This window comes from Lepidothrix coronata, unplaced genomic scaffold, assembly GCF_001604755.1.
Source record: "Lepidothrix coronata isolate B3197 unplaced genomic scaffold, Lepidothrix_coronata-1.0 Scaffold4, whole genome shotgun sequence".
NCBI classification, from domain to species: domain Eukaryota; kingdom Metazoa; phylum Chordata; class Aves; order Passeriformes; family Pipridae; genus Lepidothrix; species Lepidothrix coronata.
Window position 1 is genome coordinate 6,795,989 of NW_016690184.1, and position 27,214 is coordinate 6,823,202.

A 27,214-nucleotide genomic window follows, 5' to 3' on the forward strand; every position below is an offset into this window, starting at 1 on the left:
TCTAAACCATGACAGTTTTATACAAGCTTTTTAATCATATCTCATCCAAACTCTTGCCCTTTTAAGAGTTGGTCTCTTTGCATCTGCACATAAGGAAAAAATATTCTGTACCCTTTGGTCTTCCTGGGTGCTTCTTTCTTGCCCTTCTTCACTGCTGTATCATTTTTTAGATTGATTTTTGGTGGAGGGGGATTAGAAATGGATTTTTGGTGGAGGGGGATCATCATTCAAGATCATGAAGCCTATGCATTAATACAGATGACTGTCAATCTTTCTCTACTCTTTTCTTAATTCCTAAGATTTTGTCTGGCTACAAAGACAGTCAAAACTTCCTTCCTCAATGAAAAGCCCAAATTTTGGATCAGGAAAACTTTCTATCAGAAACAACTGTGAGCTCTCTGCCCAGGAAGGAGGTCAAATGTACCACAGGAAGCTTCAAAGACAAACATCTGCTAGGAATTACAGGTATAATTAATCCAGCCTAGCGGCAGAGGAAAGAGATGATTTTCTGCAATTCTTTCCAGCCTAATACTTTCTTGTGACTCAAGAAAGGAGCAGCTCATCTTTAAAAATCTGAAATATCTAAGCCTGATACTTTTTGAGTCAGAGATCCGCATCTCAATAACTAAGACAAAAATGGATGCAAGGTTCCCAAAACACTCAGTTCAGCTTTAATCTAAGTGGAAATACTAGGCTGTCAACCAGACTTTTATAATAAAGAGCTAAACTGGAGGCTTCAATCACTAAAAAAGCACCCCACCATCTATTTTTCTGATCTTCCCTGGGTTTCTTCTTTCGATACCTTCTTTTGGTTTCAGGCTGTGTAAATACTAATATACTACTAGTATTGACAGTACAACCAATGACTGTACAATAAACAAAAAGTAGCCTAAACAAAGACTAAAGATTACCACCTAACATCCTGCATGCCGTAACACAGATTCACAGTCAATCTGACACTATGCCAACCTGCATGTTAGAACAGCTGTTTTTGTCAGTCTACCTTCCAATGAGGGTCAACACATTGAAATATTGATCTTAAGGAATGCCCAGGACTCCTAATCTTACAAATAAACCAAAAAACAGTTTCCTTTGACACTGCAAAAATAGAAGCTATGAGTTTACAAAAGCAAATAGGATCTACCAGACAGATCACTTCTGGTCTCTGTAAAGAAAGAATGAAGAATGAAGTTTTCAGAACTAACAAAAACAAAACAATCCCTAAAAAAAACCACTGAAAATTGCCAAAGTCACTGAAAATTTCCATCTGAACTGAAATGACATGATTATATTAGAAAGCAAACAAAACCCAAACAGACAACAACAAAACCCTGATCAAGTGATATTCCACTTGATGGGGGTACAGTAGCAAGCATAATGCAAATATCATAGATCAAGAAACTGAAAAAAAAAATTACATGGTAGCACAGATCTAAAAGGAATTGCAATTATAGAGGGAGACAAGTCAGCACAGCTGAAAAAATACCAGCATGTTATACCAAGACTCAGTATATCCACAGGAAGGAAGTTTCTGGTGTGACAAAGGATGGTGATAAGGATATAGGAAGTGTTCCTGAAGTGAATTGTATTCAGAAAGCATATCGTTACAGCCATCTATCATTTGACCTACAAGAGTTGGTAATTATCATGTTACAAGTAAAAGTCATGATGTATTTTAAAATAAGACAATATTAAGTTGTATATGTAACTGAATTATTCACCCAATTATTTCTAAATCAGCAGGAATGAGCAACCTGTAATACACAAAGAACATCTAACCTTTTGTTTTCTCTCTTTGGGTTTCCTCTTCTTTGGTGATGTTGATGGTCCATCTTTCTCCTCAATACCTTTCTTCCTTTCCTTTTTAATTTGCTTCCTCTGTTTTTCAGGTCCTTCTTCATCCTCTGAACTACTTTCTGCTTTCTTTGTTTTAATTTTAGGAATTTTCTTTGGTGGTTGCAAATTGATTCCTGCATCTGCTGTCCAGTCAGAATAATCACTAGAATAGTCACTATGTATGGCATGCCAAAGAAAAAAAGAAATTAAAAACCAAAAGTTAAAAAGCAATTCAGAGTGCATTGGATTACACAATATAACCCAATACAAGCTTACAGGTAACAGTCTAGGTAACTACAGTATTTCAATAGTTAAAACCTTAATGCTTAAAACCCCTATATTCCATCTACAATTTAAATGATAGTAAACCAAAAGCCTTGACATCATTTGGTCTTGCCAGAAGCTTAACTTATAGCATCCTCAGGTCACTGTTTACTTGGTCAATTCAAGATGATACAGACTGAAGTCTGGATATCGCTTTAAGGACTTCTGGTTCTGAACAGCTCTGAACAACAACGATAAAAAAAGATGGGTGAAGCTACCTCAATCTTTGCTCTCTAATTTCCAACCAAGTATCACACAGCTCAGCCTGACAGTCACAGGAAACTGCTACCACATGCATGAAGTGTGTGTGTCCCTGAAAAGAATTAACCTCCTGCAAACCCAATCGAAAACAATTTTTGTTCCAGCAAACAAGGACAAAACCTTCCCTAAATTTTAGTTAGTAATATGACTGACAATTAAACCCTGAAACTTTTAAGTTCTTGTTCATCTTTTCTTCTAAATCTGCAAAAGTTTTAGTTATTACTCATTAACTGTTTACAGAGAAAATTATTTAAGATTTATTGGCAGGAATTTTCTCTCACTTACCTAGAACTGCCATCACTGTGCCATGCTCTTTCATCATCTTCCGATGTTCCACCACTGGCAACAACTACTTCCCCTTCCTAATAAGGGGGGCAGAGGGTGTTGGGGAGGGGTAGAGGGAGAGGCAGAGAAAAAGAAAGCATTTTCTTTGGAACTCAAGTAAATTATAATAAGTGACAATATGACAAAAACTTTTCTAGGCTTTTTATGTGTTCTAAACATACAGCATTATAGAAGCTTTACATTGTTCAAGGGATTTAGTTTGCAGACAGTTCCTTTACTTTAGTGGACTTACTTAAATGGAAAGGAGTATGAAAATATCTATGCCTGGACAGACGCAATATAGAGCAACATTTGTTTAACAGAGATCTGAGTGCTTCTCAGCCTCCATTTAAAAAGGCAAGCTTACCTTTTCGAAAATAATTTCAAGTCTTTTAATGTAGCATTTCCACACTTTATCAATATCAAACAAAAACTTAACTCAAACAAGAACTTCTTGTATTCTTACCTCATTCTCTACCATAGCTACGGAAGCACAGAATGGTTGAGGCTGGAAGGGACTTCTGGAAGTCTTATTATCCAACCTCTGCTCAAGCAGTGTCACCTAGAGTTGGTGACCACACTGCCAGGCCATATGGGCCACACTGACTAGGCTTACAAACATAAGGAAGGCTTAACATTGCACACATACACTTTGCAAAATGCCTTTACAAATGAGCATTTCTCCCCTTTGTCAACTATCTGTTAATCAAAACTAAACATACAACAGCATGTGAAAATCTAATTCAATATCATTTTTTAAAGAGGTGAAGGGAAATGCACAATGGAAAATGTAACTTGAGTTTCCACTAGAAATAATGTTTAATTAGATGAAGCAGGAGCTTAATGAGTAGAAATGGAATATGTAAGATTGCCTCATGAATAAAGATCTTACATCTGAAGAACTGTGTCCATTTTCCAACTCTTCAGCAGGCCTTGCAGTTTCTTCTACTGCATATCTTGTACGGTAGTTATGCTGATTAGCTGCTTGTTTTCTTGAGTCACTGGTGTCTAGTAAATTATCATGAGAATGGTTCTGTGAAGACACAAAAGTCAAAATACATAATTTTTGAATATACATTTTATTAATACACAGTATTTTCTATAGTAATAGTATTCCAAGAAACAATTTTTGCAGTAGCAAAAAGATAAAAGTCCAAAAATAAAGAGCTGCTGAAGAAAACGCTTCACATGCATAGCTGAATATAAGCACCAAGCAGTTCAGTGTATTCTGGAAATAATTAAAATTTCCCAGACACAACACAATTTTTTAATCTTTAATTATTAAAAAAAAAAATCTTCATTCTCTTCAAGGTACATACAAAACTACTGCTGAGAGGTTGTAACAGCTCAGAATTACACTAAAAATGGCCCAGGAAAGGAGACTCTTACTGAGAAGTGAAAAAAGGACCAGATCTGTTAGAAGAGAGACCCATAGAGTAATACATCCCTTAGCATACAGAGAAGACTGTTAGCAAGTAAAGGCCTTTAAGTGGTATGATGATGCATGGAAGAGTTCAAATGAATGAGTCAGTTGGAAAGAATACAAGCTCTTTTGAAGCCTAAAAGAATGAAATAGGGCTGTAATTTAGAAACACTTCATGCTCCAACATTAAGAGACTTTGTCCTTCAGTAGGATATATATAATGCGAACACTTGCTCTTAATGCCAAGCGTGCAATCTTCTGTTAGTCCCCAACCACTGGTAAAAAGCAAGAGCCATGATCTCAATTTCAAGAGTTTTGTGCTAATTTTTTTTTGGCATGCATATTTGAACTTCATCCTAGCTCAGATCCAATGAAATAGCTTCTGGGCAAATTCCTAGATGCCACAAAGGAGATATACTTCCTCACTGCTCCATCTGCCACAAGGGAAACCTCAAATATCTATTAAGTGCTGATATGGTTAAAAATATGGTAACAGAGATGAAGAAAGCAGAACTAGAGCAAGACACAGAAAGACCCAATATTATCAGAGTATTCTAAGCAGGGCAGACTGCTTGTGTCTGGATTTTTTTTTTAATATGTAGTAAAGAGAAGATCTTTTTTGTCATGTATGATGAAAGCTGGTTCATGAGGTAAATTTCTTGTTGACGAAAATAACCCCCACTTTTTACAGTGTACTAAAACTTGACTCATCAACGGTAGCTAGGATTTGGTTTTCCTTAGCCACAACAATTCTCATTAAAATGCAGAACTCTACTACTTAGTTTTTCTCCTACCCTCCCTATTAGATGACAAACACCTTCTGCAAGCATGATTGCAGCAGTTCAGTAGGGTAGGTCAGCATGCCATTCTGTACAAGTGTATTCCAGTTTTCATCAAAGCACAGAGGACCAACACAACTTGCTCTATGCTGTTTCAGTGAGCACTATGCTTCTGTTTTTCTGTCTAGTTGGGGAAGCTATCACTAACAGCACAGCTATCAGACTTATCTATGGGACTGCTCAGCATTTTAACATTGCCCAGGAGTTTTGAGACCTGGGGCACTCCTCCTTCTGGATTCAGACTGCCAGTACATATCAGATCTCCTTAAGTTGCTCTGACCTGACCCAGAATGGCTTCCATGCAGCCCTAAGCCCAGTGGCTGAGCCCATCACACAGTCTTCTGTCTCTCAGCCTTCTGAGGCTGCCCACTTCTCATCAAGCTCTCAAGATGCATTACAGAAGCAGAGAGGGGTCACGAAAGCCAACATTATAACTGAATTGTGACTTTTTGATAAAGTCCATCTGCCTCTTAACATTGTGAAACATAGTCGAGGAAGCATGTACAACAGCATGGAGTCACTTAACCCCCAAAGAAACAAACTAGTCAGGTATCCTTTATAATAATGAGGACACATTTTGCAGAAGCTACATTACAGCTTGACTGCAATGCTCCTGTCTTCTGTCTAGAAAGCAAAGTCCTAAAACTTTATCTCCCTATTTTTTCTTTCCAGAATGAAAGAAACCATTTCTTTCTCAAATGGTTATTACAAATATAGCTTTTCCCTAATTAAATACAACTGTGGATCCTGAAGCACTTTGCACTACTCTTCGGCTTTGAAAAGTCCTTTTCTTTTGGTAGTTCAAAGCTTGAGGAAAGAAAAAAAAAACCAACACTCCAGTCCCAGTCATGTCCCCCCCCAATAATTCCTTCCTGGGAGAAAATAATATCACTGTATAAATATTGGGTCTTAGTGGTACTAAAGGGTAACAAACCACTTTGGAAGAGATGCAGAAAATAAGAACAGAAAAAAAACAGGAAAGCCAAAGTACAAGTACTTATCCATAAGTAACAGAATGATAGAATGACTGACGATGGAAAGGATCTCTAGATCTCACCCTAATTCTGCTGCTCAAGCAGGGATGATAAAAGGGGCCATAAGGTACAAAACTGCATCATCTTGCCAAAAAAATGTATTTTAACATCACTCCTATTCAACACAGCTTTGCAAATATGATGAGAAGCTGCAGGTCAGGCAGAACTTTATTTAGGGGAGGAGTGGGGTCCAATGTGAAGGTTTGACTATAAAGTGTTCCAATGTTGGTTTTTTTCTGACAAAATGGAATCTATCACCAGCATGTTCAACAATGACTAAGGAAACACAGCTAATGCCTCCCCTTCCCCGATATATAAACTAAAGAAAGAGCTTGAAATTGGACTCTCAGCTCTAAGGGTAGGCTGGGAAATAACGCCAAGATTACCTATGATTTGAGATTCAATCATCACTTTCTATCTCTCTCAACACACTTTGATGAACAGTCACATACGCTGACAAGTACCTTGTATCTTGTCCAAGGCTTCCAGTCAATATCAGAGCACGTATATTGATACATTAGAAATTACAGCTGCTGTCAGAACAGTTTGTCTCAAAATACAAGTGATGGCATTTTCTATATTTGAAAGGGATACTGGACACTGCTGGGGGTCTTGGTAACATCAGACCATTGAATTCTACTGTCCTCATGACACTGACAGCACCAGGAAGCACAGCTCTGCTGCACTTCCATACAGGGCTGGAGTAATTTTGGGCATCTTTGGCTGTAGTAATTTCATAGTATATTTTAACCAGCAGTATCTATTTTTTATCTGAAAATGGTTCCTCCTTCTTTAAGACAACAGGAATTAACCTCTACTAGAAAGGGGCAAGGCAAAGCATATGTCCAATATCAGAACCCCAACAGCCTCTTGTCCTGATATTTTCTCTTTGGCTAAAGAGCATCCTTTCATATTCTCCTCATATTTGTATCAGTGGTTGTAATTACTTAGTTTTTACTCTTACCACATCCCATGTATGTAAGAAATTGGTAAGAGTTGCTCTGAAAGCAGTGAAGATAACGAACACTAAGCACTAAGTGCTTGTCTCTGGAGTTTTAGATTATTTTCCTCCTTTCCTTTTTCTAGGTAAGTAGAAAAACTACTATTTCTGACAAACGCAACTAAGCCACTTTCAGCAAAACAAAGCACACATTTGTCCTCCCCATGTTCTGTTAGTTTACAATAGTCACTTGCTCCCATCACAATAGAGGCCTATTTTTGTTCATCCATAATCATCTCCCACCTTAATTTCTAGAAATTTCAGCATAAAATTTCCACTTAATGAGAAATATATCCATTTTTGTCGCATTTTACTAGGACAAACATCACATCAACCCTCTAGCATACAGAAATTTCACGCTCTTAAATATTTATTAAAATGCTCTAATCCTAGTACTTCAACTAAACTAATACTCTTAATTACTTGGACTGGGAACATTTACCTAAGCATTTTATCTCACTTCTCCTCTGCTCCTAAAAAGAAATAATTTGAAATACAGTTCCATTTTGAAAATGCAAAAATTCCATTCTATCCTTTTTCATTAATGTTTTGGGGTTCAAGTTTTTTCTGTTTCTTTTCTTAAGTGTTTTTGTCTAGCACTAATCAGAGAAAACCCTATTCCTCACCAATGACTTTTGAAGGCAAACTGAGTTCTTTATTCAGCCGGCAGGTCAGTGATATTAAATACTATTTACTAAATACTACTCAGGTCAAAACACCCAGCTGTTAAGTTCTCCCCCACAATTCCATTAGTCCCTTAAGCAATGACGTATAAACACTTCTCAGTGCGACCTGTGTCAAAGAAATGTGGGCTTTCAGTACCAGAATGTTTATGTGACTTCCATCTAAATTGCAGATATTGTTAAAGAAAAAGGACTGAAGTATAATTTTGTACTACTTTTATCACACCCTACAATGACCCTGGACTAAAAGTTAGCAATAGGACTTTGGAATCTCCTCAAAATGTAATTACAGCTGCTCTGTGCTCTTCCTTATTGACCTACAATTTAGCATGTAATCCAAAATGCTGACATTCATTCCTGCCCTCCTTTTCATTTTACTTCTGTATTTTTTACTTATTTCAGTTAGAAGGGAAGAGAAGAAAATATTATTTTATCATTATTATATGAATAGACCTGATGAATTTCAAAAATTCATATAAAAACCAGTATTTCCTACCGGTATGAATACAATTGAATTTCAATATGAGAACGTTTTAATACAAGCTTTGTTTACTCTGTTCCCAGAGCAGCTGACAGTACTGTAGAATGAGACACTATACAGAATTCTTGCTGTAATTCATAGAGATTACTAGAAGATAATGTTTTGCCCTGTATTTTGTTGCAGGTGTTCCCCATCTCCTTTAGATCATAAATCCTCTCATTAAACCCTTAAGAATTCATTATGCAATAAAAAGGTCTGTAGTTCACAACAGTACTGTAATATAAGTTATAAGGTATATATATATAAGGTATCAGTATCCAAACATACTGGGTGTTCTCAAGCCAAAGGAAGATTACACCATACTTTCCAGTTCTATCTTCAACCTAACATAGTTTGTATTTAAAGACACACAGTCACAGCAACAGAAGAGCAGCTATAATTAAGTTATTAATTTCTATTTAAAACAACCCTAAAAATATCACAGAACAGTTTTTTGCTAGTGCTAACCACAAGCAACGATAAAAATCACTAAAATCTGAGCAGTTTATTTAACTGGGAGACTCAATCACTTGAGATCAGACACCCTTTTTCTTCTTGCAAACTTGCTTATTTAAAGCCCATGTGATATCTACTCATTGCTGAATTCCTCTCAATTTTTTCTCAAGGGATTTGAATTAGTGCACTTCTTAACAGTCAGAGTCCTCCAAAAAGAGACATATTTAACGAAGAATCAACTACGAAAGAAAAATCAACCTTTTTATCCTGAGATGCCATAAAAAAGTATCCAGTAGGGTCTAAGAATGATTTATTTAAATGTTCTGAAAGTGTTAGTGAATTAAGTAGTAATTCCTATATAGAAAATTTACTGACATAAATGGAAAGATCATGACTGCCTGGGGGTTTTTTGTATTTCCTCAGAACAAAGATGGGAAGTGACCAAAGGATTTACTAAGTTATCTCTCCCTCACATTCTGAGCATCTAGAATCCAGACCACAGACCCTCCAGGGGTAAATATATGAAACTGAAGTATTCTTAAGTAACAATTGCTATGAAGGATTTTAAGGGCATAAATATCTGCAATGAAAATATGGGGCTCAAAAGACCCAGTGATACTTTTATAGTTTGGAGACTAAAAAGTTTCTCTGAAAGAAGATTTAAAAAAAATTTGTATTGTTTCTTTGCTTCAAAGACGCAACAAAAATAATTGCTGAAACCAAAATGCTGGACCAATTAGCCTACTCTGTTAACTTTTATGTCCTAGTGATATTTTAGTAAAACTGTAACCCAATTAGAAACTTAAGGGTAAGTTGGTAGGAACTTACGTTATCAGGAAGGATCTTTTGACTAGGTTGTAGCTGAAGACAAGTAAAAAAAAATAGAAGCCCTTGAGAAGTGCAACTGTTTCATTAAACTAAGAAAGTCTGTAATTCAGCACCAAAATACATCCCCTTAAGACAAGAAACAACTTCGTTAAAATCTGAATTTGTGAGGCCCATTTTCTATTACTCCCAAGAGAAAAACAAGAGTTACAAAGATTTCTGATGTCCTGGTATTTCATTATTGAATCCTGCCATGTAGCATAGAGCTTCTTCCTTCATATACAAAAACTGTAGATAGAAGTGAACAAATATTTTTCTCAGTGTATCTCGGGCACACAATGTTGGTGACCGCAGCACTGAAGACAGCATATCAGTACCATTTTTTAAGATAGCACAAGTATGCAAAAGGCTGTGCAGCTCTTAACTTTATCAGTCGTGACTTGATTTTTTTAATATAACTTGCAAAAAAAATTTAATCTTATGTCTTTTTGCTGGTAGAAAAAATTAAAGGATATATTTACAGGAAGACTTCTGTCTTGTTTGTTTGAAATTAGTTTTATCTATGCATTGCACATGGCTATCTGTGCTTTTCTGGCTAAATAACCAATTATATTTTTGTAATAAAGGAAGTAAATTTTAAGTAACAGTAGAGGAGAACCCATGCTTTGTATTTTGTAATACATTTACTATACAAGAGACTGTTTTCACTCTTAATCAAAACCTTAGTAAAATACGGGCCTTCAAGGATGCCTGCAAATTATCCATTGAAAAGTAAAAATGGCTTACAGAATGTGAGATGGAAAATGAAGAGAGTATATCAAACAGTAGACAACAGCAGCAGGATGTATTGATTAATACTGACAGACTCCCTACAGCAAATCATGTCCCTAACAGCAGATTTGCAGGGATTCTCCCCCTTCTCAGAGGGTTCTAAAAGCAATCCCTGCTGTTTGTTATTCAGAACATAGTGAAACATCAGTACAGGCACACTTCCTCATTCTGGGGAGGTAAACAAACCCCTGTACCCTGTTTTTTAAATTTAAAACCGAGAAGAAGAATGTAGATTTATGTGACCTAATACATTGAGTTAAATTCTATGATTCTTTCTGTGATAAGGTACAGGTGACTACTTACTTTAGAGAAAGTAGGTATTTTGTTTTCTCTTTGAATGTGACTCATTATGTGTTTTCTTTTCTCTTCTGACCGATACACCCTTATTTCTTCTTCTCCCTTTGCTGTTCTCCATTCTTCTTGCCTACTGAAAAAAGAAAACTGAGATGTTAACTCTAAGGGCAATTACTACAACTGAGAGGACCTATTCCAAACCAAGGAATAAACATTCAACATTTATAAGATTCTTTGAACCGTAGCTCTTCTCTTTACAGTTAGCATATGGCTTCAAAATTAGCTTTTATGAACAAAGTAAGATCTCCATCTCATTTCACTGAACTAGAGCAGTTTATATTTGACTGTGGCAAGTAGGTTTTTGACTTGATCATTAAAGTATTCATCATAAGAGTTAATTACTGAACAAATAAAGTTCCAGTTTGGAAATCAAAATTTATTTCAGGCACCTGATGGATTACGTCAGTATTCCAAGCATAAAATGCCATATAATTACAATAAAAGAAGTTAAAACATGTAATCTTATGCTACAAGTCAGAAAATATTGAGGCAACTAGATTCCATTGCCTCTGTAATTCAGTAAGTGGTCAATTTTTATTCCCAATCCTTCTAGAATTCCAAGATTTTTCAAGTGTTATACAAACAAGTAATTTCAAGCTGAAATTGATTTTATAAGAAATTTGAGACAAAATAAAAAATAAAACCCCCTCGCAAATGGTTCTATGATGATGTGAATTCCAAAACTGATAATTTAATTAGGTTCACCAGACTAAAATTCTTTGCAACCTTGGCCTGTGTTTACCTGGCCACACCAGAAGATAGTTCAGGCACTACAACCCTGCGACTCCAAGCCACAAGGTCCCGCTCAGTGGCTATTTCACTTCTTGGTGCATTGCTGTGCATCTGACGCACACCTTCAATCTGTCCGCTACGTCTTAATCCTATATTTGGTGGTGAATGTACTTCTGAGGTAGAACTTACAGATCCTAAAAAAAAAATCAAAAAGCAATAGTTGTACTTGATCTGAAATTCACAGGGTAGCATTTAAAAGAAAAGCTCAAAATGAAAGGGAAAAAATAATTTTATTTTATCTATTACTTTAAAAGAAATTATATTAACCCAATATAACTATTTCAGCAGATTCTTTAGTCACGACTACACACACACAAACAGCTACTGGGCTCCAGCACTCTGTTTAAAAATTCACATTGAAAAGGAGCAGACGTATCACCAATCTGAAGTGAAGCAAATGTTTGCTTTTCTTTAAAAATGCTTTTGAAAACATTTATGCAAAGCTGACTATCGCTGCTGCACTCTAGATCTGTATTATAAAACAGTGAGCTATCTCACTGAATCGGTGTGTTCCTTAAACAGTCTTCTACCTTTAAAAAAATGAAGCCACAACACTGGAAATTAGGAATCAAGCTGTAAAATTTACAGACAAAAAACTGAAATGGTCAAGAGGTTAAAAATAACCACACCAATAAAACCCAAACCAAAACCACACACATGGAAGAGCTTTCAAACACCTACACAGTAGCAAAATTTAAACATTTTTCCATATTCTTCCCCACACAAGCTATTCTTGCCTACTCTACTGGACTGCTAACCATGACTTTTTAAGTGTTGAAAACTACTGTGTACTCTAGCTTTACAGAAAAACAAGCAGCTCCTTCCACTTTTCTCCCTCCTGTGTCCTTATTTGAGAAAAGTCAGATTTCAAACAAGTAGATGGCCAATTCCAGATTAAACAGACTAGTTACTTCTAAGGGAATACAGCTGCTGCAATCCTCTGAGTGAGCAGACAACAACAAAGATAAATTTATAATGTTAAGAATCCCAGGATTTTGCAGAAAGGTAAAAAACACAGGAAAGCTGTATTATCTACTATGGCTCCATACCTCCTGTCCAGTAGTTCACCAAAATGCACAAATCATTCATAATAATGGTATTTATGTTTTCCAACACCCCGTCTCAACACCCATTCCCCAGTGATCTACCTCTGTTTATCCGGCTGCTACTACTGGTTCCTGCCTCCCCAGAACGTCTCTGGTCCTGCTCTTGCTGAAGTCTTTGAATCATGCTATCCAATGGACTAACTTCTTGATTTGCTTGCTGACTAAGAACTTGATTCAATCCTGCGAAGTAAAATATACAGGAGAATACATAAATGTTAATTTGAAATGTTACAGATAGCTCATCTGAGTTCTAGCTTTGAAAGTTAAAAGTAGAATAAATTATCACATGTATAGGCTAATGCTTATTTTTCTAAAAGTAATTTTTTAAAACAGGACAACTTTTTTCTTAATATTATATTTGAGAGCATCATATTTCCTGGAGCAGGGTAAAGATGACCTAATAAAAGTTTAAATTTGATCAAGTGCCAGCAAGCCACAGAAGCTTAATACAACTGTTGTTTGCCAGCTCAGTCAATGTAAATTGTTCAAATCCAAGATGAGACTGCCTCAAATGCATTCTAAAAGCTTCAATGAAAGAACTATATCAAGGAGGTCCAACTGAATTAGAAAACAATTATCTATACTGTATAACACCAAGCAGTAAAAATGCTTGATTGAGCTCCACATAGGCATAATGACCACACAGAATAAGTAATGTTAATTTTCTTTGGTATGTAAAACAGCCAAGAAACCTCCTTTTGGGTAGATCTCTTGAATAGAACAGGGAAACAGTTCTCACAGAAGTGATTACAAGGTGATAATACTGTTTCTGTGCAGCAAGCAAAATACACACCATAAACAGCACAAAACCTGTTTTCATACTCATAATGGTCATAAAAAACAGAGAGGAATGAAGAAAAAGACAAGGGTTACAGTACTCATTCAAAAAGGAAGTCAAGACACCTTCACACAGAATAATGAGATGGTGGAACGGAGTGGTGGGAAGCTCTAGTCAAGAGAAAGCAGAACTTGCAAAACTTTGTAATGAGGGATAACACTGTTAAAGAAACAAGCTAAAGAAATTATTTTTCCAGCGTGATTCTAAAGAAATATCACAGCATAAACTGCACTTTGCAAGATCAAAGACTAGATACAGTAACTGCTACGAAATGAAGAGCTTTGATTATGTGGCTGCACAGAAGTAGCTATCTCATAACCATATGCAGAAAAAAACATAAATATTTAAGATAGTGCTCTCAGGCTTTCAAGGTTATTGAAGTCAACTTCTGTAAAGCAGCAGAACCTTGGAATCATGGAATGAGCTCTGGTATAACCACAGCTGGATGTTTTCTGACTCATGTAGTGAAACAGATTAATTTGTTGATCTTGTGACCAGACATAAGGTCTACTGAGAACAGTGGGAAATACTACTAATAACCCAAGAATGATCTGAAATAAGGAAACTGCTGCCTAAACAAAAGGAATGTTTTTATGTATCTAGCTATGAGACTATGCCTTAGCAAGAAACAGTAAGTGATTTCTTTTTAAATGAAATAATCAAGATACTGGTATGCACTTGATATTTTCAAAACATTTGGTTTAAAGGAGCTTCAGGTACATCTAAGCAGTAAACAGAGCATGACTATCTGAATTTGCCCTACTCTTAAAAGCCCCAACAGAAAACTTGACAAGAAATAAATGGTCAGTGCTCTGAGTGAGACTCATCAAATCCCACAATAAGTCTTCAGAAAGAAAAGGAGCTTCCTTAGTGAGAGGGAACATATACACTATATAAACAGTTTACCTCTGCATATGGCTGAATATATTGTCACTGAACTGTAAAGACGCAGAAAAAATTCTTGTGTCTCTCAATAATCTCTTTGTCAAAACAGCTGATGACTTCCTGCTATTAAACAAAATGCTATGGACATCACCTTCCTATAGGCATTCATGTATCATGCAGACACACCATTAAATTTAATTTTGATGGGTCTATGTGCAGAGTCTGACTTGTTTCATGAGGTTATATCAGAGAACATGCCCGAGACATTTTCAAATTTGGAGAATTTCACAATGCAGTGGATCCACGCCGAAGCTGTAACAATGAAGTTGCACCCTTCCCTAGAAATCAAATTTAGTTTCAATGCCACTAGCCTAAGAGTTAGAGGTAAAATATGGCACACATTCACCAGAAAGGATTTTTTTCTTTCTTACAGTTGCTTCTCAGGTAGCATTTCTTCCTGTAATTTTGGAGGAAATATGAAAATCCTCCTTAAAATTATTCAAGTATTCAGTGGCTTATAATCCCAAGGTCTACAAATAAGGATAAAGAGATACTTTGGTAAAAACACTGTCAGTTATCCTTCCTGGAATCTCTGACACACCACAGGCTTAAGTGTCATATACATGTAAACTACTATTTAGCAGCACATAGTAGTCAGTTTTCACATATTTTCAAGAATATCCAAATACTTAACAATGCTTGTCTTGAAAACATTTAAAGCTACTTTCACCAGTCACTGTTTCCTCATTCACACCAATATTAAACTAGTGACACGTAGTGAGTAGGCATTGTTTTTCCATCCCCACCCACGTGAAACACATTTAGGTAGTTTTGAACAGCCAGCCACTGGCCCTGTATATAGGCATGTTCCTCCCAACATCTCCCATGTTGGAGAACAAAACTATTAAGGAACTCCCTAGATTTTGTATCCTTATCAAGGCTTCAGAGTTCTCTAACCAGACCACCAAAGCTTAAGATGAATGACTGTCTCCATCTAAAGAGGAAGAGTATTTTATTTGTTTCAGGTGTCTTCTCATTTTCCTCTTCTTGTAGGAAGAAGAAAATGTGTAGTGTAGTTACTGTAGTTTCTTTTCCAACTGATCTGTGGAAGATCAGTCTACTTCCTAGGTTTTCTAAAGTAGGAAATCTCATCCCAAAGAGATAAATGAAAGCTCACAGCATCCTACATTGTTCCAGTAATGAAATGAGCCCCAAGCTAACTGGTGTTCTAGCATCAACTAGCACCAACTTGATCGATGGCAATACTGTCACAAGCAATCAGTGCCACGGACATTGCAATTCTTCCACACTACATGAACTACTATGCCCACAAATTAAGAAAAAGAACACAGTGAAAGCATAGAGCACCTGGAGGTGGACTATTGTTTAGTGAAGCAAAGTGAAATTTTCCGTACCTGAAGATGTCACTCCCATCTGAGGAATAAGCTGTTCCTCCCTGCAGTTTTCACGACCAGGAACTAGTCTTTGATACCTTGCAGGATGAGGGTTGCCATCCACATCAACCAAAAATGGGGGAGGCATAAGGTGTGGAGCCTGCTGTGTCTGTTCATCCAGGACAAAGTTGTTGGCATCACGGATAAGGGGCCGATAATCACTATGAAAGAACATCTGATCTGCTATCTGCAAACAAAGTCATTTTGTAATTTTTTTAAAGAACCTATTAAAAAACATATAGAAGATAACTGGCAAAAGTATTTTTAACAATGACACTTGTGGTTACTTTTGCAAAAACAGGCTTATAAGCCGATCTGTTTATTTCAGTTTAAAGGGGAAAATTTAATTACTCCATTACTATTTTGTTGCCCAGTATGCCTTTTCTATTTTATACTGCAAAGAGAACAATCCATATGTTTGATGTTGGGAAGCATTTAAAGAATTGGGGAATGGGGCAATATTTAACTACTTGAAGACATCTCTGCTGAACATAGCATGGATGTATTAGTTTATAAATTTTCTTCTATAGTCTGAATATATATTCTGATAATAAAAATTGTGTCACAGACTTATGAGCTATGGTACAGGAAGAAGAAAAATAGGAAAAATATTTATTACATCAGGGCATTGCCAAATATTTTAATACCAGCAAAACATATATATCCTATTATAATGCTAGATATCTGAAAAAGTTTCAATAGATAAAATAAAAAGCTGAGATAAAATTGAATTTTTCAGGCTCAAAGTCTTATTTTTTATTTCAGTCTGCCTGGCTCATAATTTATTATAGATGACTTTTCACAGACCCTGAAGACTGAGGAATTCTTTTGTCCAAATAGTATGTAAAAAAGGTTTATGCTCCATCCCTTGTTGGCACATGTATCTCAGTATTGTATAATCAGAAAGATACTGAACCACAAGAAGAAAAAGTGAACAGAAGAGAAGCTGATGTGTTTACTACACGTCCCAACACTACCCACTGGCAAGCGAACCCCATGGCAGCTAATGTATTCAGTTTAACAACTGACTCAGTGCATAGAGAACTGAAAAAAAAACCAACCAAAAACACTTGTCTTTTGAGCATGGACAGAGGAATGCCTAAGTTGTCATAGAACATAACTAATTTCAGAAGAGCATGCTCTATCATAACCAATCCATAACATAGTTTTCAGTAACTTGTTATGTAAAAACCAGTAAGGCAGAGGTTATAGCAGACACTCAGAGGTCTGGTCTCTCAGTGACAAGGGTCTCCTGTCCTGGATGTGAGAAGATGACAGACATTCGTCAATTCAGAAAGTACCTACATGCAACCACAGGAGGTGGATGAAAAAAAACAAACAAAATCCAAAAAAACCCCCATAGGAATCATGGGATCTAGACTTCAGAAAAATAACAATAGGAAGAAATTGGAAAGCTATGTAGAAACATGTAATGGAAAAGAATTTACTTCAGAGATTCAAAAGGTTACCCTTTCAAAATACTTATGGACAAAGTGATATTCCACTGCAGTAAGAAGCCCTGACTGGATGAACTCTTGTTGCCAAATTTTTTGTTAGCAGAGGCTGAATGAGAAAGATACAAGTGCTTTTATGTGTCTGATTGATAGAATCGAGGCCCGCTTAACACCTTTGTTCCTTCAACTCACAATAGCTCAATATGATAGAGACATGGATCCTCTAGGAGGACTTAAAATTTCTCCTAAAAACATAGTAATAGAGTACCCAATACTTACACCTAGTGTAAGTTTTCCTATTAAGTACATCCCACACTGAGAAAGAAGAGATTCCAATGACAAGGTCATACAAACTGAGTTTTAGTATGTTGTGATTTGGCTGTACAATGTCTGCATCCCAAGTTTTTCAAGCAAAGGGAAGATCTGGTACAAGATCACGAAAGACTTCTTTGCAATTACTCTTCTGTGTACTCTGTACTGCAATCAGGTATAGTAGAGAGAGTAAACAACAATTTTCTACTACAAGAAATAACAATGACATTTCTTTGAGAACGTGGGCTCAGGCCTACTCTCAAGTGGAATGTCCCTACTGGAATCCAGGACAATAATCTTATCCTGAGAAAAATCAGCAGACAAACAGTTAAAAGCACTAACAATCAGACATTTCTTTATTGATTATTAGAGATCAAATTCATGACAATAAGATGATAGCACATCACCATTTGCACATGAGTTTTCTGTACATATGATTTCATAAACCCAGCTTGGGTATGAGCACAAAAGCTTTCCATAAGGTCTGAGCTCTACAGATAGACTCTCCTCCAGTAACTACACTACACATTCAGAATGCTCAGTTTCTCCAAATGGGCACAGTTACCCAAAGAGGTTTTCCCCACTACTACACCAATCCAGCAGACACAAACTGTCAACTTGCAACAAAGTACTGCGGTTTGGACAGTCTACAGGAGCAAAAGCCTTAGAAAGCTCAGAGATCAGGCTCCCAGGAAAAGTGAACACAGCACCAAGCCTGCCAGAGTTCAAGAAGCATGTGGACAACACTCTCAAGCACATGAAGCGATTCTTGGGGCTGTCCTGTGCAGAGTCAGGAGTTAGACTCAATGATCATCGTGAGTCCCTTCCAACTCAGAATAGTCTTGTGATTTAAAATCAACTAAATGACACCTTACACTTTAGGACCTTTAGGCATTCCTGGACAAATTTCCACCTAAGCAAGAACTTCTGAAGCGCACATGCCCCGTTGATAGTGAACTCTCGTGATCTTCACACACTCAGAAATTTCAGCTGAGATTGGCTCAAGCGACCCCAAACAAGCAGCAAAGGTATTCCTTTTCTTTTCCCCACAACAGAATTACTCCACCAAGACAGGTGTCATCAAAAAACCAAACAAAAAACAAGCAAACAAAACCCACCCCATTCACCTTCATCATGGCCAAGACCACACTGTAGGGGAAAGAGCCTGGACATTGGTTTCAGTCAACCAGGAAACACAGATACTATCTGAATATAACATGAAAAAAACATACATGTAGAAAACCAAGAGCTTGTTCTCTCAGCAGAGCTAACACTATCTCGGCTATAATCACTGTCCTGAGCAAATGCAGGAACACAGGACAGGTTATCACACTCCTTTCTTCTGTAAAATGAATTTTCCAAGGCAGGTGGAAAACACTTTAAGGTCAAAAAACCACAGATCCTACCAGATCATATTCTGACAAGATGTCTGAAAATTCCCCAAGTATCTGAGGGGAGGAAGACCCAAAAAAGAATGTTATCTCCAGCACATACCTACCTGTAGTTACACTTTCCCACAAATCAGGTCAGACAAAAACAAAGGTAGTGATGGAACCACACAAGGAAGAGATCAGAAACTTAGAAGTTGAGTTTTCTATGAGTGGAAGACTAAGATTAAAAAGGTAACAAATGTAGGTTCTATTTCCTCCAATTTTTTTTATGATCAAGAATGCCAAGATTACCACTGGCACAGCAAGAGCCGTGGAGGATCACTTTAAACCATCCAGTAAGTGAAAAATTTTAAATGTAATCTTTTCTCAGAGGCTGCAGCAAAAACTCCAAGAGAACAAAGGATCCGTAGAATTCAAGCAGGAAAAAGCAATTGTATTTATTCTTCAAACAGATTTAATCTCTCACAGGTAAATTCTCCTATGGCAGTGTAAAGAAAAATCCTGTCTTTGTTATCACAGCAAAGACAAAAAGACTCTCAGCTTCATTTCATTTCCAGCATTTCTGAGTAGCAGAGGACTACATACTTCGAAAACAACTGGAGAGAAAAAGAAACCTGGAACGATCCATGGACATGGTAAGAAAGATGTTTCTATTACAACAGGCTTTAAAGTTTGGAACAGTAAGAACTCTAAAAGACGAAGAAAATTATCAGATAATCCTGAGTTTCCTTGCTTGTGGTGCCTCTACTCATTTGTTTTATTTGGAATAGAAGGGGAAATGCACAGCTAATAATAACTGAGGGATAGCAATAGCAGCCTAGTACTGAGGACTGCATATCAGAGTAAAGAGACAAGGAGAAAAAATAAATCCCCAATATGCAAATGGTTCTGTAGGAGTACAGAAAGAAATGCAGTTTACATGACAAAGACTAAAATTCCTTTTGCTCTCCTTCCTTCAGGCCCCCTGTTTGCAAAAACGCTTTCAAGGCCAGACTGAGTCCAAAGATCCAAAGCAGGAGACAAGATCCAGAAAACAGCACTTGAACAACAACATTCAACTATCAGCCCAGAAGGAGAGATGAAAATCCTGGAGCACGTAAGTCTGTTTGGTCTTAGAAAGAGGGAGAAAGGACACACCTCATTTCTTTCCTGGGTGGTAAAAGAAGAACCAGGACCTTGTGTGTGCTCCAAACTAGGTAACCTGTATGGTTCATAGGGCATGTTCATTTTTTTACAGAGGAAAAAAAAAAAACAAACCACTACATATCTTTTACAGTCATGAGGGTCTGTGGCAAGACACCCACATTTCAAATACACAATGCAGACTATGACATTAGAGTAAAGACACAATATTTTAATCACACTAATGATGGAAAGTTGCTGTGTAAGCACAAAGGCATCCATGACAGTACTTCAATAACAAACATAAAACTGCATCACTAGAACATATAGTATGTTTTTTGTAAATAATTCTCTCCCAGGTTATGCAATGTTTAAATACAGATAGCAGGAATTAGTTCTATTACACACCTACATCCTTTTTTTGTCTTAGTTAGAAACCAGAAAAGTATTTAAAGCAAAATGTTTAACTATTATCGGTTCCACTGCAGTTTATTCACATTATCCATGTGGACCCATTAGTAGACACTTGTAACCTCGTCACTTAGGAGAACACAGAATGACTGGTTAATTTTAAATTCTCTTTTTAAGTTAATATTATTTTGAACTTCCCACATAAACAGTAGCTTAACAGCATGTCTCCATAATTTAAAAAAAGACAGTGAAAGCAAGCTCAATGTCAACAACAGGAATTGAAAACATCCCATATTAATGTCTCAAAATTGTCTTAAGATACACCCTCTTGAAATGAAGCTCTAAAGAGAAGTTTGCATCAATGCATTCAACAGAGGTAAACATTTGATTTTTCATTTTGCACTGTACCTTGTCATATTTGCTACTGGAACCAAAGCCAAAAATCAGAAGGTGACCGTGAGAATCAGTACATGCAAAATGCTGTCCATCAGGAGAGCACTTGCAGTCAAAAACTGCACCATGTCCTTGTCCTTCAATCTGAAATACATCAACATACAAAATAATTAACATAAGTAAATAATTTTCAATTACGATTTACAAAACTGTGGTGCTGATGCTGAAATTTATTATAAAACTGTACAACAGTATACTGCTACTTTAAAACAAAGCTTACTTTTTTTAGCTATTCACTTTTCAGTGAATTTTGTAATGCTCATGAAAGATGCCAAATTGATAGCGGTAGAGACTGACAGACTTTATCCACAAAGCAGGCACAGTATAGGAAGTGAAAATAAAATCTTCCCCTTGAACGTCCTGCTAATTGAGCCTAACCAGAGAGCTGGGTCCAGTTCAGGGCTTAGTCACTACACCCTTTCCATCCTCTGCCTTTTTGCTAAGCTAGCCCAGTAGCATTGGCTGCTGAGGTGTTTCAGAACACCTGACCCCTAAAAAATGCACTGACATAGACAACCCACATTACACAACTTATCAACTGCCTGTTTCTGTAATTCCTACTCCTAATTTACTGGAGTGGGGAAGGAGTAGATTTGTGTAAAAACTCCACTTTTTAAAGGAGAACTGCAAAGATTTTAAAAAAGGAATTTTTACCTGATACTCATTTTCTGTTTTCCAGTTCCATTAAGCCAGAACAAATGGGTTTTTGTTTTTCCCTGCAACCTGTCAATCAAGCAGAGGTGACCAATCACCACTCTGAATTTTCATGTCTTCAGCACCTCTTCAGAAAGCCCCTTTCTATTCTCCCCAGCAAGGCACTTTTGCAGTTTCTTTAAAGAGATACCAAACAAAATTCTTCCCCTAACTGTGGCAGGCCTATATACTGCCAGAAAAAAAAAAAAAAAGAAAAGAGAAGAAAAAAAAAAAAGAAAAAACCCCACAATATTTAGCCTGCAGACAGTAACACTATGCACTTCTGCAGCATTCTAGAGGCCACCAGAATTATTTTTAAAAGTTAACAAATTAAGCCTCGAAAAACCTGTGAGGTCGGTACTGTTCTCTCTTACAGGCTGAGACAAAGGCAAGAATTCTAAATCCTTTCCCCATGGTCTTACAACACACCCACACCCCTGCACATCCCCCAGTGACAGAGGCTGCTACACCTATTACCAGTGCTTTCAGGTGTTTGATAAAGGTCTTTCTTACTACAAATAATTTCCCTAAAAGTCAAATGAGTTTCTGAATTAGCAAAAGAGGAACATAAACCAATGCAAGTTTTATGTTCTCTTTTACCCAGAATTCCAGAACAAATGAACAGAAGTATCTTATAGAAAGAGATGGAAAATAAAAACAGAGCTCCAAGCAAGCAACAATAACACTGCAACAGTCAGGTATGTAGAATTAATTTACTCTAAGCAAGATCCAACTACCATGACAAAGTTACAACTTTGTGCTGGTTTTTGTATATAGAAAGCTCACTGTATTAAAGGGAGACAGTTGGGGAAGGCAGGTGGAAAGCAGAAGGAATTTCAGCACAAGAATAAGCTTTGCAGAAATATAGTAAAAAATTGGAAAAGAAGTATTTTATAGAGAGAGATTTCTGTTTCCTTTCCCTTCCTCCAAAAAGGAAACATCGAAGTGTCAAGCTTCCTAACGTTCAAGTCCTACCTAAATAAAATTTCAGGGTTCTCCTGGAGCCTAAGTTTTGAAGATTTTTTTGTTTTCCAAGGAAAACAAGACATGTTGTGGGAAGAACTATTTGCTAACCATGGTGAAGGGGAAAATGAGAAATAGAAGGGAAAAAAAAAATCAACTATTAAGACGATGCAGTTTTTTAATCCTTTCCATCAAGAAATAGTTTGGATGGACCATTTTCAAGAACCCCCTGGGGATTAGAGTGTTAGTTGGAAAACATTCCCTTCTTATGTAAATGAAAAGAATAGCATTCTACTATTTAGGGACAGGTACAGTGCAAATAGTTTTACTCTAAACATGTCCAGAATCTGGTTTTAAAAAGTGCTTTTAGAAAGGGCGACTATAAGACCTTTAAGTACAATCCTTCAGGTCTGAAGAACAAATATTTGGAAATAAAGATCCTTATAAGAACAAAAATTATTGTTGAGGATAACTGTCCAAGATGTAATTATTATTATTATAAATTAAAAACCAAAGCCTACTAGAGTGTGCTACCCAGTAGAATTTTTTTTTTAAACAAAACTATTTTGGGATTAATAAATGACACCTTACAATGGAATTTCTTCAATAATAAAGCTAAAACAGATGAGCTATTCATTTGGAACAGAAACTAAATGTTAAATTGCAAAAAGTGAAGCTGCAGTAAATCAGTGAAGCTGTTACTTCAGCAAGCTAGATAAAGAACTTCATCAAGAAGGAAGCTGCCTTCCCCACTCCACTCCTTTTAAATCAAAGATGCAAGAACTACATGAAGAAGGTGAAGGGAAGAGATTGCTCCCAAGAACAGAAAAAGCAATCATTAATTGAGAGCTGTCACAGAAGCATAAAATGGTTTGGGTTGGAAGAGACCTTAAAGATCACCTAGTTCCAAACCCCTGCCATGAACAGAGGCACCTTCCACTAGATCAAGTTGCTCAGAGCCCCATCCAGCCCAGCCTTGAACACTTCCATGGACAGGGAGTCTATAGCTTCACTGGACAACCTATTCCAGTGCTTCAGGAAAGGCTGTGTTCCAACAAAGGGCTGTGAAGAGTGAAGGTGTTAAGACACTGCTGGTAGCAAAGTAATAGCATGGATTCTTCAGCCACAAACAGGGAAGAACCAGTAATGCTACACAAAGGACTAAGAAAAGATCATTATTAATTTTTAGTCTCAGCTCCAAGAATTAAGAGTCCAATCTGCCCATATTTTCACTAGCAAGGAAACAAGTGAACATTGGTACATCCTGAAGGGAGGAACGATGACAAAATAAGATAATGAAAAAGGGATGACTCTCTCTCAGTTTTGAGGAGAGCTATTGTTTGCCCCAAACCAGGCAGAATAGAGCTGTCAAACTTATAATGAAATGGCTAAGATGCATAAAAATATTTGTTGTAGGAAGGGAGAATAGTACCACCTACAGTGCACTGTACAGAGCAAACTCAATAATAAGCCTTTCTGAACTGTTATCAATAGATAGTATGAAACACCTAAAACTCAGTTTTCAAGAAAAGCAAAAGACATGGAGGGAAAAAAAGAAAAAAAATCAAGTAAAAAGAAAATTAATCAAGAGTAGAGAGTACTAGAGAAACTTAACAGACTTTCTTCAATAAAATAACTAACTATTTAATGGCAAGAAAATATAATTCATTCAACCTAGCTAGATTTCAAAGCCATAATAAGATACTGAAAACTTGGCTTAAATGGAGCAGACTGTAATTAGTAGGAGAAATGCAGAGTAGGTAAACTTTCTAAGGTAAGAATAACAGTTATTGATTTTGAAAGACACACAGAGCTAAAAGGATGTTATCACTGAAGTTTCTCAAGCCAGGCCTCTCTGTTATTGATTCTAGAAAAAAATAAGAGCCCTTTGATGAAATGAACATTAGGAAATAATCCACTGACAACAGATTTGGGACAGCACAGATCACATCAACGGAAGCAATTAAAAGCCAACAGGACAAAATGCAAAAGGTCATGAACTTAGTAAGATTATTAGAAATAACTTACTATCACACTTTAATGAAACTCAGTCTACATACAGTCACACTACACATTGCTATCATGTCTTCCAACACAAGTCATCAGCATTGTTTAAAAAAAAAAAAATCAGTGAACTAAGCCTCTACTACCCTGAGGTAGAATCCATCCTTCATGTTAAGGGACTGAGGCAATTAGTTGGAAACACAGTGAAAAAGATCACTGTGTATTCATTAAAATCCATCACATATAATGCAACAACAAAAAGAAAACTGTAGTTCTAAGCTAAACCAGAAAAAGTGCATATGTGCTAGACAAACAGACAACGATAAAAACAAAATCTTCCAAAGCAACACACATATTTTTTGCTTTCCATGTTCAAGGTAAGTAAATTCTAAGACAAACAGCTACAGAGAAATATTTCCACTCATCATGATAATGGAAAACCTACAAGCTCAGCTTTATATGGACACTAAGGAGAGGACTATTTTGTATGACTACTAAAACACCCTTAACAGGAAGAGAACTACTCTACTTAAATGCATAGGAACAAATGAATATTAGTTACAAGCAACATTCAAACTGGAAAACTGAAATTTTGATTCTAACGATCACAACAGTGGTATGCTAGAAAAAGTTTTTAAAACTAGCAAAAAAGCAATGCTAACTAATTGTTATTAAAATATATAACCTCTTTCATACGTGATGAAACTACATCACAGCTGCTCAAGTTAAATCTGTCTCCAAGTATTTAGAAGTTCTTTTGGAGGTTTGTGCTCTCCTTTGCTTTAAGGAACAATCTGCAATCACAGCATGCTTCCATGGTAAGCCAAAAAATATCTACAGACTTCCTGCAAAGTTAGAAGAGGTTGCTACACATTTGGAGGAGTGGAAAGAAGACTTGATTTTTAAAACAGTTTAAAAAAATAAAAAATCAGCCGGTCTTCTACACTGCTTCCAGAGCAGCAACAAGGGATCAAATCGTAGGAAGAGGACTGGAAGTAATTAAATTAAGAATAACATGTTTACCAAAAATGCTTCTTTCTTCCTACTAGTCAACTCAGTCATCCATTCAGGAATGCTGCATTTGTCTTGAAAGATGAAATCTTTCAATGGAAGGTCTTACAGATCACCCACCCTATGGATGCCTGAAGTTTCATAAAGGCTATATATAAATTATTTACAGCTTTATTTTTTAAAGAAGATTTTTCTTAATATACATCCTGCATACTCAGTACTAGCTTCTATTTGAACTATTAGATCATTATGCTGGTTTTGCTCTTCAGCATCCTCAAGATGTGCTTTTATATACTATCTAAAAGGTGGAACCTCTCAAAATTTCAAAACTATTTCAGTAGGACTACATGCAAACTGATTCAAAATAATGCATCCATAACCTTACTTAAGCCATTCTATATTTCTCACAGGACTACAAAACCTGACCTAAAAATACATCTAAAAATCCCACATTACTCCACTAGAAGTGGAAGACTTCATGCAGGCCCCAACATAAGAAATAACTGTTTATACATCTCTAGTCACACTGGAAATTACAAGACATTGTCCATATGAGCAAGCCATGTACCTTTTGGACATTAGCCCAAAAAAATCACCTTGTATGGCAGAAAATCCATGCACAGAGCATTTTGCTGAGCTGTCCTAGATGGAACCTCATCTTTCAAGTTCTTCTGATTGGAACTCCCATTTTTTTCCTATGTCTTTTAGCCTAAAACTAATCAGTAGTTGCTAACAAAGACCTAGTTAGGCCAGGCAGGTTAACTGTTTAAAGGAAAGGAAACAATGATGATGTAAGCAATATGATAATGCTGTTATGGCTTTAGAGTTTGCCACATTGCATTGAAAGTAGAAGCAGAACTAGAAAGTAAGAAACCACATCACACAGATCAGTGGAAGGTTAGACTTCAGAAGATGGGGCAGGAAGTCACATTAAGATACACAGACATAAGTAGGTATAGCATAGGAATTGCCTGTAATGAAGTGTCCACTTAAAGCTAAAAATAAAGGACAGTCAACAACCAGCTCTCTGAAGGAGCAGGAGCAAACAGAAAAACCCGATTGCAACTTAAGTAGTCTCTGCTTGATTGACAATTTGCAGGAAGAAACCCTTTTGACCTGAATTAGTTAATGCCATAACACTGACAGTAAATTCTAAACAAAACAAGGATTAAACTGTACTAAAACATTCAAACAGTCATTAACAGGGAACGTGTGTGTCCAAATTCACAAAAACTAGACATCATTGCCATTATGAAATACATTCCTACTATGACCTCCATGGCGGTCTCCAATATTTCTGACTGATTTATATAAACACATAAAACATGTGAAGAGGGCAGAGAGATTGGGCAGGGAGACAACCAACACATCAGTGCATCCAGGTAGTCTGATTCTTCAACCATACTGCAGACTCTCCATTAACTTCAAGTAGGGTCAAAATTACACTCTACAATTTCCATTGTAGAAATCCAGAAAATTCTTACAGGCTTCAACTTGACCTTTTTATGATCAAGTTCTGTACATGACAATTTCAGTCACTGCTTATGCTAACAGCGTTAAATAAAAATACAACATAGCCAAAGCTCTCAAAGCTAAGAAAGTGTTTCTATTAAAA

The 27,214-nt window shown here is 36.6% G+C and overlaps 1 protein-coding gene across 2 annotated transcripts in view; it reads right to left on the reverse strand.

Annotated features, from left to right (window-relative positions):
* The window catches only part of PHIP (pleckstrin homology domain interacting protein), a 106,658-nt gene that overhangs the window by 28,936 nt on the left and 50,508 nt on the right, over positions 1-27,214 (reverse strand). For both annotated transcript variants that reach the window (XR_001876488.1, XM_017825359.1), the window contains exons 16-23: positions 20,884-21,012; positions 15,747-15,972; positions 12,651-12,788; positions 11,453-11,636; positions 10,660-10,783; positions 3,638-3,778; positions 2,707-2,783; positions 1,780-2,011 (exon numbers count right to left, since the gene is read on the reverse strand). Coding sequence is in view for 1 of the 2 variants with exons in the window: in XM_017825359.1 (XP_017680848.1) it covers positions 1,780-2,011; positions 2,707-2,783; positions 3,638-3,778; positions 10,660-10,783; positions 11,453-11,636; positions 12,651-12,788; positions 15,747-15,972; positions 20,884-21,012 (1,251 nt within the window). In the remaining variant the exon portion in view is untranslated. The remainder of the gene's footprint in view (positions 1-1,779; positions 2,012-2,706; positions 2,784-3,637; positions 3,779-10,659; positions 10,784-11,452; positions 11,637-12,650; positions 12,789-15,746; positions 15,973-20,883; positions 21,013-27,214) is intronic.